At 45.7% G+C, this 14,846-nt stretch overlaps 1 protein-coding gene across 4 annotated transcripts in view; it reads right to left on the reverse strand.

The window, feature by feature from the left end:
• Window positions 1-14,846, reverse strand: part of LOC142564957 (uncharacterized) — a 50,188-nt gene that overhangs the window by 11,258 nt on the left and 24,084 nt on the right. For all 4 annotated transcript variants that reach the window (XM_075676177.1, XM_075676175.1, XM_075676174.1 and 1 more), the window contains 3 exons: window positions 6,682-14,330; window positions 3,648-3,776; window positions 545-594 (listed from right to left, as the gene is read on the reverse strand). In XM_075676177.1, coding sequence (XP_075532292.1) covers window positions 545-594; window positions 3,648-3,776; window positions 6,682-14,330 — 7,828 coding nt within the window. The remainder of the gene's footprint in view (window positions 1-544; window positions 595-3,647; window positions 3,777-6,681; window positions 14,331-14,846) is intronic.

Genomic DNA, 14,846 nt, shown 5'->3' on the forward strand with positions numbered 1-14,846 from the left:
TTTGCACACAGATGGCCATGCTCAATCACTTCCTAAATTCAGCTACGAGAGAGCACTGCAGAGCATGCTACTGCGCACCAGTTTCATCTCAAAACATAATTGACAGCTTCCTTGCATTACTGTTTACAAATTCATGTTTTTGACAGCTTTAATCAATCAGCTTTATAACTGGCTGCAACCAGTTGACAGATCAATTGATGGATCGATCAATCAGTCTGATTTGCAGATCACTCAATCAGTCTATCAATGAATAAAATGATTTTGTAACCATCACTGACACTGTTAGCTGCTTTTTAAAAGTGCACTTCTGGTTTGTTTATAGCTTTCATTTGTTAAATATTTCTGCTTTTCAACTGCAATGTGGGCTCCAGTAGCACTCATATTGGTCTATGTGCTTGTCCTCCATTAGTGTTATTCAACGTCAACATCAATAAACAGCAATAGCTAAGCTGCTGGCAAGCTCACAAGGTTAACCAAACTAATAACCAGCCCGCAAAATGCATCTCATTCTTAGCAAAAGAATCAAGGTCCACATTGTGCTTACCTATGTTGAAGAGCAGCAGCATCATCAGCAGGTTGCTGCGAGTTTTCAATCTAGACAAGAAGTGACACAAAGATGCTGTAAGCACACCAGATGATATGGCTCCTTCTATTCATGCTAGCTTAGACCTGTCACTGGCTCACTAGCAACATAAAGATTACTCTGAAAATGTTTTCTTTTTTTCAATAGATTTGTTTTGGTTTATCTGGATTTGTTTTCCTTTAGCCGTTCCAAATGAACTCAGGACCGAGTTTGAAAACAATTAGAGTGAAACAAGGAAAGTACAAAATGCAGAAAGAAATTTTACGGAGGCAAAAATAAATTTTTGATACATGCTGTAACAGGCATAGGAATAGAATAGGCGTGTAATATGTATACTGCACTAGGAAACCGATGAACACCGATACTGAACAAAAAATTAAAAAGAAAGCCAATCATTTCAAAGTATAGTACATATCTACAGAATCCAAAATTACAGTAGGTTTAGTCTTGACTACCACATACCAACGCTTCCCAACCTTCTAAAACTGACATTAATTTTAATGCCCCACTCAGCATGCTTAGAATGGAAATACGAGATTACATGATGAAACGATTAAAATGTTTTATGACTGTTACATACCTTCTTTTTTCTTTGTTCCTACCAACAACCTGTTTAAATTTATAGCATTACAGTTAAATCTCGATATAACAAACTTCAATATAATGAACTTCTCGATATAACGAAGTACTTAACTTTTCATAACCTTTTGTCCATAGAACATCATGTATTTGGAACCTAAATATAGCAAAGTGCATTTGTATGCGGTTTCAACATGGCAAAATTTCATTCCATCGCAAAGGAATGCTGAGACAATAAATGGAAACTTCCGCGGTCAAATGATTGAATTGCAAGCAGCTGCTTGCAAACACACCTCTCAAATCAAATCACGTGCGGCGCGACAAGAGCGACCGGCAAAGTGGAGCCGCATTATGTTCGGTATAAAGTCCTAGTGCGATAACATCCTATCGCAGCCCGCGCACTTTGTGCTTTAGGTGCAAGTGAAAGTGTGCGAGGGGGAGACAAGAAAGATGGTGGCAACATGTGTGCCACCTTCCAGTGCAAGCAAAGGGAAAGACGCGATCAAGCGCGCGTGAGGGCCAGGGGAGTTGAGAGATAAGTTGGCGTTTCGCGATTTCTGGCACGCGTCTCGGCCGCGGTGGCAATTGGCTGCAAGCGCGGCTGACCGCATACGCAGTCGCGCACCCTGCTTTAGCTGTAATCTGCCGCCTGTGCAAAGAGTGGGCGTGCCGATACGGCACGGCATCATGTTAGCTGTCTTCCCATGCGTTTAGTACTGGAGTTTGCGTAATCTCGAGTTTCGGTGACTCGTCGGCGCTAGAGGCAGACGAAGCATTCGCTATTAGCTGCGAGGGCGGAGTGCACGCAAAAGCGTGGTTGGCTTTGCTTAATTCGTACTGCTGATGTGAAGATACTGTCGACATAGCATGAAACCGTATTATTCATCACCGACGCTCAAATTCATCAAAATAAGTTGTTTTCTCATTCAAATTTGTGTTTTTTGACTGCCTGATAATTCGGAAAATTCTGTGGCCCCTTTTCTTGTAAGAAAAATCAATCGGCGACTGTACTTATTTACATAAAAGTGTGAATTTCAATACAACGAAATTTCGATGTAATGAAGCAAATTGCCAATTTTACCTACTTCGTTACATCAAGGTCTAGCTTTACTTTATTGTAGTTTTCATCAAAGACTGCTTCATGAGCATTTTTCTTCTGCCTTTGTGAATTCTGAGATATTGTCCATGACGCATGCTGTACCTGTTCTCATGTAATTTCATTTTCTTTTTTGTAATGTCCATATTAATTTATGATTGTTTGAACTTGGTTAAATCTACTGGCTGTTGTCCTATGTAAGACCCCAGGCCCTGTCAAGCTCTCTACGACAGCTTTTTGCATGGGGGACCTCCGCCTTGTGTGTGTAAACAAAGTGAATTAAAAAAATAAGGCAAACAGCAAATAAAAATGATGCAGGAAGTCCTGAATGCACAACCATCATTTTACAATCATATTTTCCCTCATCTGCCATATGACACTGACCCTGCACTTCAAGTTATCAATTATTTCACCCTTGCTCTGCAATCTGCTACCGTCCTGGTTGGCTCAGATGGTAGAGAGACTGTCCCCCAGGTTGGATCCCTGAACCATGACAAACATTTCTTTAACTGTGAAGCTCCCTTTCTGAAAACATGAATTGGTTTCCTTTGTAGCTTCATGCTATAGATGGAAGGATGACGATTTATTCCATATTACAAAACTGCCTCCATTGCACGGATTTTTGCAGAACTCATTGGCATATCAATTACTAATTAACATATTTAGGAGAGAGTGCTATTTCAAGGAATTCATTTTATCTACTTTCACCACTCTGAAAAAGCCTCTCACCGGACGCCATTGCAAATTTTTGTTATGCATTGGAAGTTGTAAATCACGTTCTAGGGAGCGTTTTTACCTTTTTTTTTCAAAGCGACTGATTATTGGAAGAGATATCAGAAAATGAAAGGTCCTGGTACCATGACCACCAGAAGGTGGGCGTCGTGAACAAAGAAACTCTCCCCCTTTACCTCGGCTAGCACATGCAAGCAATGTTCCTTCCTTGCCTTCTCCAGTACCAGAGCCGAGGAATGTCTTTTATTTCTTTTCTTTCTTTTTTGCTGTATGACACTCTTCCAGTGGCAGCACTCTTCCGTACTGAATAATTAACTGAAGACACATGCCCCATGTTGGTGATGTTGCAGGTAGTTCGTCTTGCACACAGGCATTTGTGCGTGGGACCACGACTGTCTCACTCAAAGTACCTTGACGTGCGACCTTGATGCGTGGGACCTTGACTGTCTCGTGGCCTCCTGTTCAAATTTCAGCTATTTTTCCGCCACACAGATGTTTCAGATTTTGCAGCCACGAACCCCACAGCCCTAGCCATGCGCCACGCTTGTTTGTTTGCAATGCCCAAGCCTGGTGAAGGGCCCTTAAAGCTTAGTGTGTTGACACTACACTATTCTTGAGTGCAATCTCTTGCCCTTCTGTTCATCAGTTCCAGCTTACCTCAATGATGTGAACGCCATCCCTGCTCAATGGTGGTGTTTGTAGACGCAGTAGCTGTGCTTCCCTTTGGCGCAGCACCTCTTGTGTGTGTGCTAGGAGCTGCTTGAGGCCACTTTTCTCTTCCAGCACCTTAAAAGAGCACAGAGGTAGAAACTCTGACTGAACTTCAACATCTTAGAATGCAACTACTACAATTGCGAGTGAGTGATTCATTCTGATGAAATTGGAAACGTTCGCAGCTGCTGTGTAACCAGTGGCTCCACCAACAACAGAATGTACAATGAGCAAAGGATGACAACGCGAGGTGATGTGAAGAAACGCACAAACAAACGTTCCGACATCAACTCTTTCCCTACCATGAGGAAAATAGGTTTTTTTGAAGGTTAGGCCAGATCTTTTTTTTCTGAAAAGCTACTGCACTGAATATTTTATGTAATCCATAAACAAAAAGCAGAATGAATGCACTTTTCACATATAAAAGTTTTATTAATGAGCTGTATGCCATAAAAAAGATATAAACTGGCAGACTCAAGATTGCGGGATAAGAATGAACAAAGCTTGTATAGGCAGGCATGCTTGTATCTACTAAGAAAAATATGTAACAAAAATTATGATATACGAAATGTATTGCCGTATAATAGGCATTATATATAAAAAAATCAAAATTTTTATTGAACAGGTATTCTACAACAAAAATTTAACTGCAAGAACTACAGTTGGGCATGCCGGGCTGCAGTCGTAGATGCTCTGGGCTGCTTTGCATCATTGTCACTCTCAGACTCTAAGTGCGACGAAGAAGCAGCATCCTCGGACTAGCTGCTTCTCGATCCATTAATAAAATGAGCCGTAGATTGTGAAGTCCTTCTACTTAGAGTGTAGAACCTTCCCCGGCCCACACAACAAACTATCCCGAGTGCAGGCTACAACTTTCCACCTGCTACAAACCAATACTTACCCCTCGTTACAACTTTATAACAAGATCTACCCAGACATTTACCCCAATCCCACGTGCCATATCTGCAAGACACAGCCAGCCACACTTCCACACATGCTTTGGGACTGTACACACCAGTACCCCGACACTAACCCCACGACCCTCTCGTCGAGATGGCACGCTGCCCTGCGTAGCCCGAACCTTGACGACCAACTCTGGGCGACCCAGCAGGCCTGCGAGGCGGCGAAGAGGCAACACCTCGACGTCCCCACGTGGGAGGCCTAGGCCCAGCCACCATCTCTTGCTGGTTTCAATAAAGCTTATTCAGTCAGTAGATGCAGCGGAATCACAAAGATCTGTGATACTTCGAAGCGCCTGCACCAATTCCGGAGACAGCCATCTTTGTTTCCTACTTTGATGATCGCGAAGCTTCGGAGCGCGTTAGAAAATTACCGTCTCTTGGGAAAAAAATCGAACTGCTTAAAAAACAAAAATACAGTTCTCCTTCACGTCTGATGGCGAAGTGTGTCCATGAGCGGTGCAGTTGTTCTTGAAAGCGGCATTTCAAACATTCGATAGCGAGTGGCTATTTTCGCTTTCTACTTTGATGATCACGAAACTTCAAGGCATTCAAAAACACCATCTAGCGAAAAAAAAGCAAACTGCCTAGAAAATAAAAATATAGTTCTCCTCCTTCACATCCGATAGCGCAGTGTCTGTGAGTGGCTCGGAAGGTCTCGAAAGCGGCGTTTCAAGCTATCGTTAGCGAGCTAACGATGCACGGTGGGCGTGGTGTGGAAAGAGTTAAAGCTGATTTCATAAAAATGCTTAAACAATGACAGTCAATAAAGGAAAAGAAATACCGCACACTCCGCATTTTCTAAGATTAAACATATAATACATATATGCATTATATGTACCTGCATGTATAATGTATTATATAATACTTGCATATAATGCTTCGACACAAAAACACACCAGGACAAACAAAGTCTTAACATAAGGATATACAGAATGACACTTTCAGTAAAGAAGGTTATTAAAGCTTTCAGAGCCGATTGCTACAGTGATGCATTAACCCATGGCCCAAGCAACTTTTCTACGCTTAAAGGACGACTATGAAAGGTCACTGTTGCAACCTTCAAAGCAAATCTTTGCTGTTCAAGGTTAGGAGAGCTTACTATTATTATTATTATTATTAGTAGTAGTAGTAGTAGTAGTAGTAGTAGTAGTAGTAGTAGTAGTAGTAGTAGTAGTAGTAGTAGTAGTAGTATAATTATTCGACTTGAAGAACATAGATACAAATGAGAGATAGGAAAAGAAGAGAGAATACGGGCTGAAAACTGCCAATGTCTGCATACTCTTCAGGAAGGGACGGAGACGTAAAATTAAAGATAGAAAGCATGAAATGAAAGAAAAAAGGGGGAGACGACAAATCACAAAGACTAAAGTTAAACATTGACAAAGAATAGAGTACAGCGGTAGAAAACTCATGCGATCATGAATCATACAATGCTTCGACACTACAATCGCAACTGCTCCCAATAGGAAATTCTGCGAAAACTAATTAGATGAAAGAGCAGTAATACAAGAAAAGGGCGCATGTAGTCGACTCTGTGAAATGCCTTATTTCTAAACTGCCTGAACCTTCATACAGATTTGCAGCTCCCATAGATACCAGCACCAGACTTCCCTTTAGCACTATGCTTGAACATATGTAGTCTAATTGCTGATGTAAAGCCAGAGTATACTTTTCCAGGTGTGAAATGTAAAAAAAGAAGGGCTTGCATATCTAAAAAGTAATACAACTGGTTGCCTAGTACAGGAAATGCAGCCAAAGGCTTTAAGAAATGGAAGCAACAAGGTGCGCCATGTCTATTCGTAAAAGAAGGTTACTTGCAACCTCTACACCAAAATCAAGCTGCTCTGTGCACATGAACACTAACAGCATGTTTCTTTTGGGAATGGACAGCAGTCTCCACACAGCCTAGCAAATACAAATAAAAAGCATGCATGCATGCATACACACACAAACTCCCAGTGTACACGAGAAAACAGGGCATTTTTCAAAAGAAACTATCTTTCCATCTGCACACAAACCTTGTTGAGGTCAACCGACATCTCTTCGTTGCGGAGACCCAGCTGGTGCAGCTGGGCGGCTGTCTGCTCCAGTTCTCTCTGCAGCCTCTCCACCTCTGCATTGTGGCCTTGTTCACTCTTGCTGCTCTCAAAGTCCCGGATGTAGCTCCTCCAGTTCTGCACCTGCTGTGTCAGGGCCCTGTTGTCCTTGTGCGCCTGCTCCATCTGGTTCCGCAAGTCCAGCTTGCTCCTCAGTGCCTCCTCGTGCTGCGTCCTCAACTCCTCAAGCTCACCACTCAGATCTTGTGCCGTCTTCTTGAGGTGCTCCTCGATGTGCTTGAGCTGCTTTCGTTCTTGGCTCCAACGGCCTTCCTTAGCCTGTGACTGTTCGACCAAGGCAGCATGCCTCTGGTTCAGTTCGTCCAGCTGGTGTTGCAGACGACACACTTCATCCGATGTCGCCTGCTCTTTCGTGGCCCTCAGTTCTTCGATTGTTCTTTCAGCATCCTCGAGTTTAGCTTTCACCGAAAGTGATTCTTGGCTTGCAGATTGAACCAGCCGCTCCTCAGCCTTCAGCTGCGAGCTCTTGAGCTGGTGGAATCGCTCCTGAAGTTGCTGGTGCTCTTGCCGGAGCAGGTCTAGCTCCTGGAAGGTCTTATGTCCCACGAAACCCTGCTTCTCCATGAGCGCGAGTGCCTGGTTTGCTGCGGAACAGTCTTCAGCCAGCTGTGTGCACTTGGCTTCCAGCTTCTTCTTCTCCTCAACGACGACATGGAACTCTTCCTCAAGGTCACGATGCCTGTACAGGATCTGATTGTACTTCTCCTGCATCTGGGCAAAGTCACGCTTCAAAGAGGCGGTCGCTATCGCATCGCCGTTCCTCTCTTCTTCGAGCTGCTTCTGGTACCTGTTCTCGAGGTCCTTGAGGGCCTTTGCGTGCTGCTCGTGTTGCGCCTTCAGCTCCTGCTCCAAGTTCTGCCTCGCTCGCTTCAGGTTCTCGGCGAGGTTCTGGAAGGCCTCGTTGTCACTGGTCAGCATGTCGGCCTGTTCCTTCAGGTTCACAAGTTCGAACTTGAGGTGCTTGGACTCAATTTCCAGTTTGTTGTTCTGATCCAGCAGCTCGCCTACCTTGTCGCGCAGGGAGCTGCACTCGGCCTCAGCTTCCCTGGCCCTGGCGGTAGCTTGGTCCAAACTCAGAGCGAGAGATTCGGTGTGCTCGCTTTGCGCGAGCGACTTCTGCAAGTCCTCCTGGAGTGAGCAGCACTGCCTTTCAAGCTGGCCCACTTCGTCAGCCTTCCTCTGGCAAGAGTGCTCAAGCTCAGCATGGGATTCACGGAGCGTGTTCAGCTGCTTGACGAGCATGTCATTTTTCTCCTTGAATAACTTCAACTTTACCAGCATCTTCTCGGACTTCTGCCTCATGGCAGCAAGCTCGGAGCTCAGGTTGTCACCGTCACCTGCGTTCTGAATTGGCGGTTGCACTTTTAATGCCGCAACCTCTTCTTTCAGCAAGGCTATTTCAGCAAGCAACTCTGTTTTTTCTAACAAAGACTCTTCCTGACCCTTTTCTTTTGAAAGCTCATCTTTGACATCTGTCTGAAGTGACTTATCCAGTTTTGGTGACTCATCACTGGCATCGGTCTGAAGTAACTTGTCGGTTCTTGTAACGTCGTTGACGTTTGTCACTTGCTCTTTCTTCTCAAGAACTTTCTGCATTTCGTGGTACCTACACAGCAACTGCTCATTTTCTATCGTGGCTTCTGCTAACCTTGAGTTCATTTGTTCGCATGACGATCTCAGGTTCTCCGTCTCTTTCGAAAGTGCACTGCTAGTATTCTTGAGGGAGAGAACATTTTTGTAAACTGTCTGCAAGAGTGCTTGTGGGTCCTCTGAATCTTCAGCAATCTTTAGCTCCTCCTCCAATTTGTTTGGATCTGTGGTGTCTTGCGTGACTGCAGCCAGAAGCATTCTCAGGCCTTTCAGTGTCTGCAAGACCTGCTCCTGGAGAGACTTTTGGCTCTCATGCAGGGAAGAAATTTGCTGATCTTTCTCTGCGAGAGAGGACTCGAGTGTCTCCCGCCTTTTCCTGACACTCTCAAGGAGCCACTTGAGGTATTCGAAGGCACTGAATTCGGCACCCATGAACGTCATGTCACCGGGCGGACGCTCGCCACACTCTTGAAGAAGCACGTCCTGCAGGGTGCTGTACTCAGCAGAAAACTTCTCAAGCTGAAGCTGAGATGCCTGGAGCTTGCTCTGTAGTGCGTCGGCTTCTTCCACCTTGGAGTCTACAATTTCAAGCTGTTTGATGAGGTCTCCACTTAGAGATTCCAGCTGACCTTGTAGCAGTCCAAATTCCTCACTCTTCTTTCGCGAAAAGTCTGCATGCTCTGAATGCAGCTGCTGAATGAGCTCAGTGGCTGCGTCCAATTCGTTCTGCAGCGCTCGTTCGCGACTTAAACTGGCATTGACAGCGTCTTCATGCTCAGCGGATAACTGCTGAAGCTCCGTCTTCGACGACTGAAGTTCTGATAGAAGGCATTCAGTCTCGCGCGAATGGCCGGCCTTGAGAACTTCATTTTCTGCCGACAACACCTTGAGAGTATCACTTGCAGATTCCAGCCGCTTCTTGAGCTCCTCAACCTCGCTTTCAAGTGGGACTGCTTCCCTGCTCTGCAGCCTAAGCTCTTCAACTTGGACTCTAAGGTTGTACGCTTCAGCGTTAGCTGTCTGCAACTCTCTGGACAGGCTTTCATTTTTTTCTGTTTCTAGGTCCAAACGGTCCTTTAGGCTTCGCAGTTCTGAAGACAACTGCGCTGTCTGTACATCCCTCTGCTCAAGTTCCTCTGTCAACTTCTTCAGAGCAGTTCTTTCGTTAGCGAGCGCCTCCGTCAGCTGCTCCAGTTCCTTCTGAAGGCAGCTGTTCTGTTCTTTTAGGCTTCCCACTTCTTTCGTCCTGTCTTCAAGTATCTTCACCTTCAGCCTCAGCTCTCCCCTCGACTTCTTGAAGGCAAGCTTAAGCTTCTTCAACTCGGCATCTGCTGGCTCTTTGCTTTCATCCTGATGAGCTGCTGGATTGGTTTCTTCGGAGGCACTGCGGACGTGTTTCACATCTTCATGCTTCACTCTCAGCTGCTGTTCTGCCTCCTCAAATTTCTTCGTCATGCAGGCAAGGTCTTCAGTGAGCCTACGGATGTCATCTTCTTTGCCTAGAGCTAACTCCTGGGCCATTTGAATGTCCATCCTGGCTGCATCAAGTTCCCGCCGTAGAGTTTCAATGTCTGCCTCTACACCTTCTGCATCTCCTGCATAGAGGAGCTGTGCCTCTTTCGGAACTATCATTTCTTCTACTACTGGAACCTTCGCAGGTGCATCAGCTTGATCTGACTGCATGGCTAAATTCTGCTTTGAGATTTGAGATTGTGACTGTTCCTTAATGTTTTTTAACTCGGCAACCACCTCCTGATATTGCTTCTCAAAGACGTTCAGACGCTCTATCTCCCCCTGGAGCCTCTCGAGCTCCAGTTCAAGGTTCTTCTGTTCATCATGATGACTCTGGCATGTTTGTCTAACTTCGTTCGAGGCTTGCTCAGCTTGTTCTTTGAGACTGCTGTTCTCCTGGTACAATTCACTCAGCCTCGCTTCCAGCTCTCTAATCTGTTCATCATAGTCACTAGCCTTTGCCACGTAGGTGGACAGCTCTGTTTCAAGCTTCGAGTTAGCGTCAGCAAACTCTCTCATCTGCTGGTCGTGGTTTTGGACAAGGTTCTGTATTTCTGTCGAGAATATGGCAATCTGCTCTTTCGCGCGACCATTCTCCAGACGCAGTTCTTCCACATGTTCTCTAAGATTGAACACCTCGCTTTCCTTTTCAGCAAGCCTTTCGGTGAGGCTTGAGCATTCCGCCCTGGCACTAGACTCGGCTTCAAGCAGCTCTCCTAGCTGCTGATCATGACTTGACACAAGGTTTTCTATTTCTGTCGAAAGGAGAGCTAACTGCTCCTTTTTCTTGTTGTGCTCAGCGTTAAGCCTTTCTTGTTCACCTTGTAACTCAGTTATTTGGTTCTCCTTTTCTAACAAGGCCTTTGCACAGCTTTCTATTTCCATTTGGTGCTGTTCGTTCATCCTTTCTTGCTGAGCTTGCAGCTGCTCAACCTCTATTTTCAGGGAAACAAGCATCTCGTCAGATTTCTGCAAGTTACTTTCAGCAGCCCTTAACTTGTTGCCGAGTCCCTCTAGAGTGTCGTTTGCGACCTGCTTCTCACATTGTAGCTTTTCAACTTCCCTTAGCAAAGATTCTTGCGTATCTGCAGAAGCCTTCAACTGTTCCTCCAAGTCATCAATCCTTTTTTTCCGCTCATCCAACTGGGGGAGAAGAGAGTTGGCTTCTGACTTCGCTGTCTCCAGCTCAGATCTGAAAGTTGCCTGAACATGCTCCTCACCAGCCAGTTTTTCTCGGAGGCTGGCGACGGAGCCATCGGCTTCCTCGACCCGCTGAGCCAATCCAGCATTGCTTACTGCCAGCTTGTCATTGGCCTCTTGTAACTCCAAAAGTACACGAGATTTCTCCTCTAGGCTGTTCTCAAGGAGCTTCAAGTTCTCTTTCATCATCTGTAAACTCTGTTCTTTTAGTTTTATCTCTTCTGATGACTCATCGAATCTGGCAGCTAGTGTCTGGACTTGGGCTACAAGATCTTCATTCACCGCTTTGAGGGACTGAGCATTCTCAGCGGATGCCTCAAGAGATGTTTTGAGGTTTGAAATGACCCTATCTCGCTCCTGCAATGCAGCCTCCACCAAGGAAAGTTCGCCTGTTCTCTGCTGCAGATCTCGTGACAGTTCTGACACTTTGACCACCAAGTCAGAAGTCTGAGACTCTGTGTTCTGCCTGAGCGAGTCCAATTCTGCATCCTTTGAGCTTAGGGAAACTTTCAACTGTGCTAGCTCGTCTGTTTTTGCAATGACAGATTCCTTCAAGCTCTCTAAATGTTCATGTAGACGTAATTTCTCCTTGCATTCTTTCTCGAGCATTTCTTCAGTTTCCTGTACCTTGGTGCGCAAGCTTGCAATTTCTTTCAGGAGGCGGTCATTGAGCTCTTTTCCATCGTTATTAAGCTGCTGCAATTGCTGCAACTGCTGCTGTGCCGCTGCTAGAGCCTGGCGGGTTTCTTCGAGTTCTGCAGACACTTGACTCGTCAAGTTCTTGGAATCATCGCACCATTTCCCAAGTTCCCTGATCTGCTGTTCAAGCTGCTCTTTTTCAGCATCATGCAGTGCTGTTTGTTTAGCAAGTTCAGCGGTGATGTCATTGCACTTTTCCTCCAGCTGACCGCTGCGCTGAGCTGCCTCACTGAGGCATTCCTGCAGGTGAGAGAGTTCCCGAGACATCTCCTTGCTTTCCTTGTTCTTCAACATAAGTGCCTCATTAAGTTGTTGAAGTTGACAAGTGAGGTCATTCCTCTCCTTCTGGGCTTTGTCGAGGAATTCTTGAATTTCTACCTCTTTGCCTTGGCAGTTTGATTCGGAGTTCAACAGCTGCTGCTGCAGGTCTTCAGCCTTCCGAGAAAGGCTTTCTTGCTCGGCTTCGAGTTTACGCAACTCTGCATTTGCCAGCTGAGCTTTTTCCTTGGCCTCTGAGAGCTGCTGGCAGACATTCGCTTTGTTATCCTCAATGCATGCAAGCTGCTCTCTGAGTGCAAGGCACTCATTCTCAAGCTCTGCCTTTGCAGAGAGAGCAGCTTCAAGCTCTTGCTGAACACCTTTCAAGAGCGATTTGGCATCGAGGCACGACTTCTCAAGCTCTCCTTTCGATGAGACAGCAACTTCAAGTTCTTGCTGCATGTTCTTCACAGATGAGTCAGCTTCTTTGTACTTAGAACTGATCACCTCGATCTTCTTCTGCATCTTCTTGAGCTTGTTTTCCAGAGACTTGTTCTCCGATTTCGTTTGCTCGAGAGTGTTTGCAGAGCTAGTGAGCTCAGCACGAAGTGTCAGTGTTTCATTTTCTTTAGCGTGCAACATTTCGCGGAGCGACGAGACTTCTCCCATCACTTCTGATAATCGTTCTTCGCTAGTTTTGAGTTGTTTCTGAAGCTCTTCGAGCGATTCTTGAAGAGCTGCTTCCTGGCGAGCAAAGCTTTGCACACTCTCCTGCAGCTCCATTTCCCTTGAGGCGAGACGCTCCGTTAGATCAAGCAGTGAGCGTTCTTTGTCTTCAACCTGCAACTGAAGAGCAGAAACTTCCTTCTCAAGGTCAGTGCACTGCTCGAGCAAAGTCGCAACCTTCGATTCAGTCTTGCGGCGCTCCGCATCGAGGTGAGACTGGAGCTCTTCCACCTTGCCGAGAGCCGTCGACAGTGCCAACTCTCGCTCCTCCATGACTACATTGGACTTCTCATTCACCATCCTCAGCCTGTTGACTTCTGCATCAAGCACCAAAATACGCTGTTTTTCTACATCGACGGCTTCTTGAAGTTTGGCTTTCTCATCAATGAGTTGCTTGATTCGATTATTCAGTTCCTCTTTGTCCAGCTTCTGTGACTGTGACAGCAGGTCAAGGTTTTCATGCAAAGCACCCCACTTGGATTTCAACTCTTCGAGCGATGTGATGGACAAAGATTCTAAGCACGCATTCACGGTGGTGAGCTGAGCCTTCAGTGCGTCAGCATCTTTCAGCGCACTTTCTAACTGTTCAACCTTTGATGCTAGCTGCTCACTCCGTGAAATGGCTTCGTTAAGTTCTTTACAATACTTGCTAACAGTTTCTTCCTTCTCTGAAATGGAGCGATCCCACACAACCTTTGCTTCACCCAAGCTTGGTGCACCAATGTGCAAAAGCAAATCTTCAATTGAGACATTAATTTCTTCGTAGCTTCTTTTGACTGCTTCATGCTCAACCTTAAGTTGGCTTTCACGAGAATAAATTTCATCGATCGCACATTGTTTCACTTGCAACTGCTCTTGCACATTTTTCAACTCGACCTTTAACCTTTCGATGTCTTCTGATTGAGCCTTCAGCACACTAACATTATCTGCCTGTGCACTGTTGAGTTCCTGAACTTTTCTATCTCGATGTTCAAGCTCTTCTTGCATAGCTCTCATAGCTTCAGCACTCTCCCGTTGCACAGCCTGCAGTTCTTCAAGAGCTTTCTGCAGGCTCACGGAGTCTCTTTCCGACACTTTTTTCCACTGATCAACCTCTTCTACATTCCTTGACAACTGTGCCAGCAATTCTTCCCGGGCCTGATCATTTTCTCGCGCTTGTAATGCGTTTGCGTCAAGCCTTTCATGAACGCCTCTCAAGGCTGCTTCGAGCTCCTCTATCCTAGCCGACTTTGAGGCCACTTCAGACTGCTGCTGTTCCTGCATTTTGGCCATGTCTTCGAGTTGCCGAGTCTTTTCCTCAACTTCGTGCCTCGCTTCGCGAAGGCTTCTGTCTAGCTCGTCTGTTTGTGCAGCGGTGGTGGATGTGAGTTGCTCCTCCAAGTGCAGAAGCTTCTGCCGGAGGTCGGTAATAGTTGACGAGTCTTCCTCGTGCAGTGCAAGCAACTTCTTGACCTCTTCCTCAAGAGCTGCCTTCAACTCTTGCTCCAGCATAGGCGTGGAACTCTCGCCTGCCTCCCTGAGTGCCTCCAGTTCCAGCTGCAACTCTCTCATTTTCTGCTCTTCAACTGCAAAAGTAGAGAAAAGAATGATAAAATGAATCTTTCGCAAAAACAATTTTCACCCATTCTCAGGTATGAGGCAAGAATGTGGGAGAAGCTCCCCCGCGTAAGAATACGCCACACCTCTTTTTTTATCCCCTTGCCTCTCAAAAACACAGTTCCCTCGTGGCTCCAAAATGAAGTCAAATTATGGGGCTTCCCAAAGCAAATCAAAAGCTACCTTAAGCATTGTAGTGGGGGGCTCTGGATGGATTTTTACCACCGGGTTGTTTCTTTAATGTGCACCTATATCCAAGTACTTAATCTCTCTTTTTTTTTTTTGCATTCTGCTTAAATGGGGCAGCTATGGCTAGGAATCAAACGTGGGACCTTGTGCTTAGCAGGAAAACGCTGTAGCCACAGAGCCACCATGATGCACAAACAGGCGTGAACAAAAGGCATTGAAGTGGTTCACCCATTACCAATGAACACGCAATGGTCATAAACAGCATAAATGCAAATATTAACAGCACAAGTGCAAGC

Source organism: Dermacentor variabilis, chromosome 11 (genome assembly GCF_050947875.1).
Source record: "Dermacentor variabilis isolate Ectoservices chromosome 11, ASM5094787v1, whole genome shotgun sequence".
Taxonomy (NCBI): Eukaryota; Metazoa; Arthropoda; class Arachnida; order Ixodida; family Ixodidae; genus Dermacentor; species Dermacentor variabilis.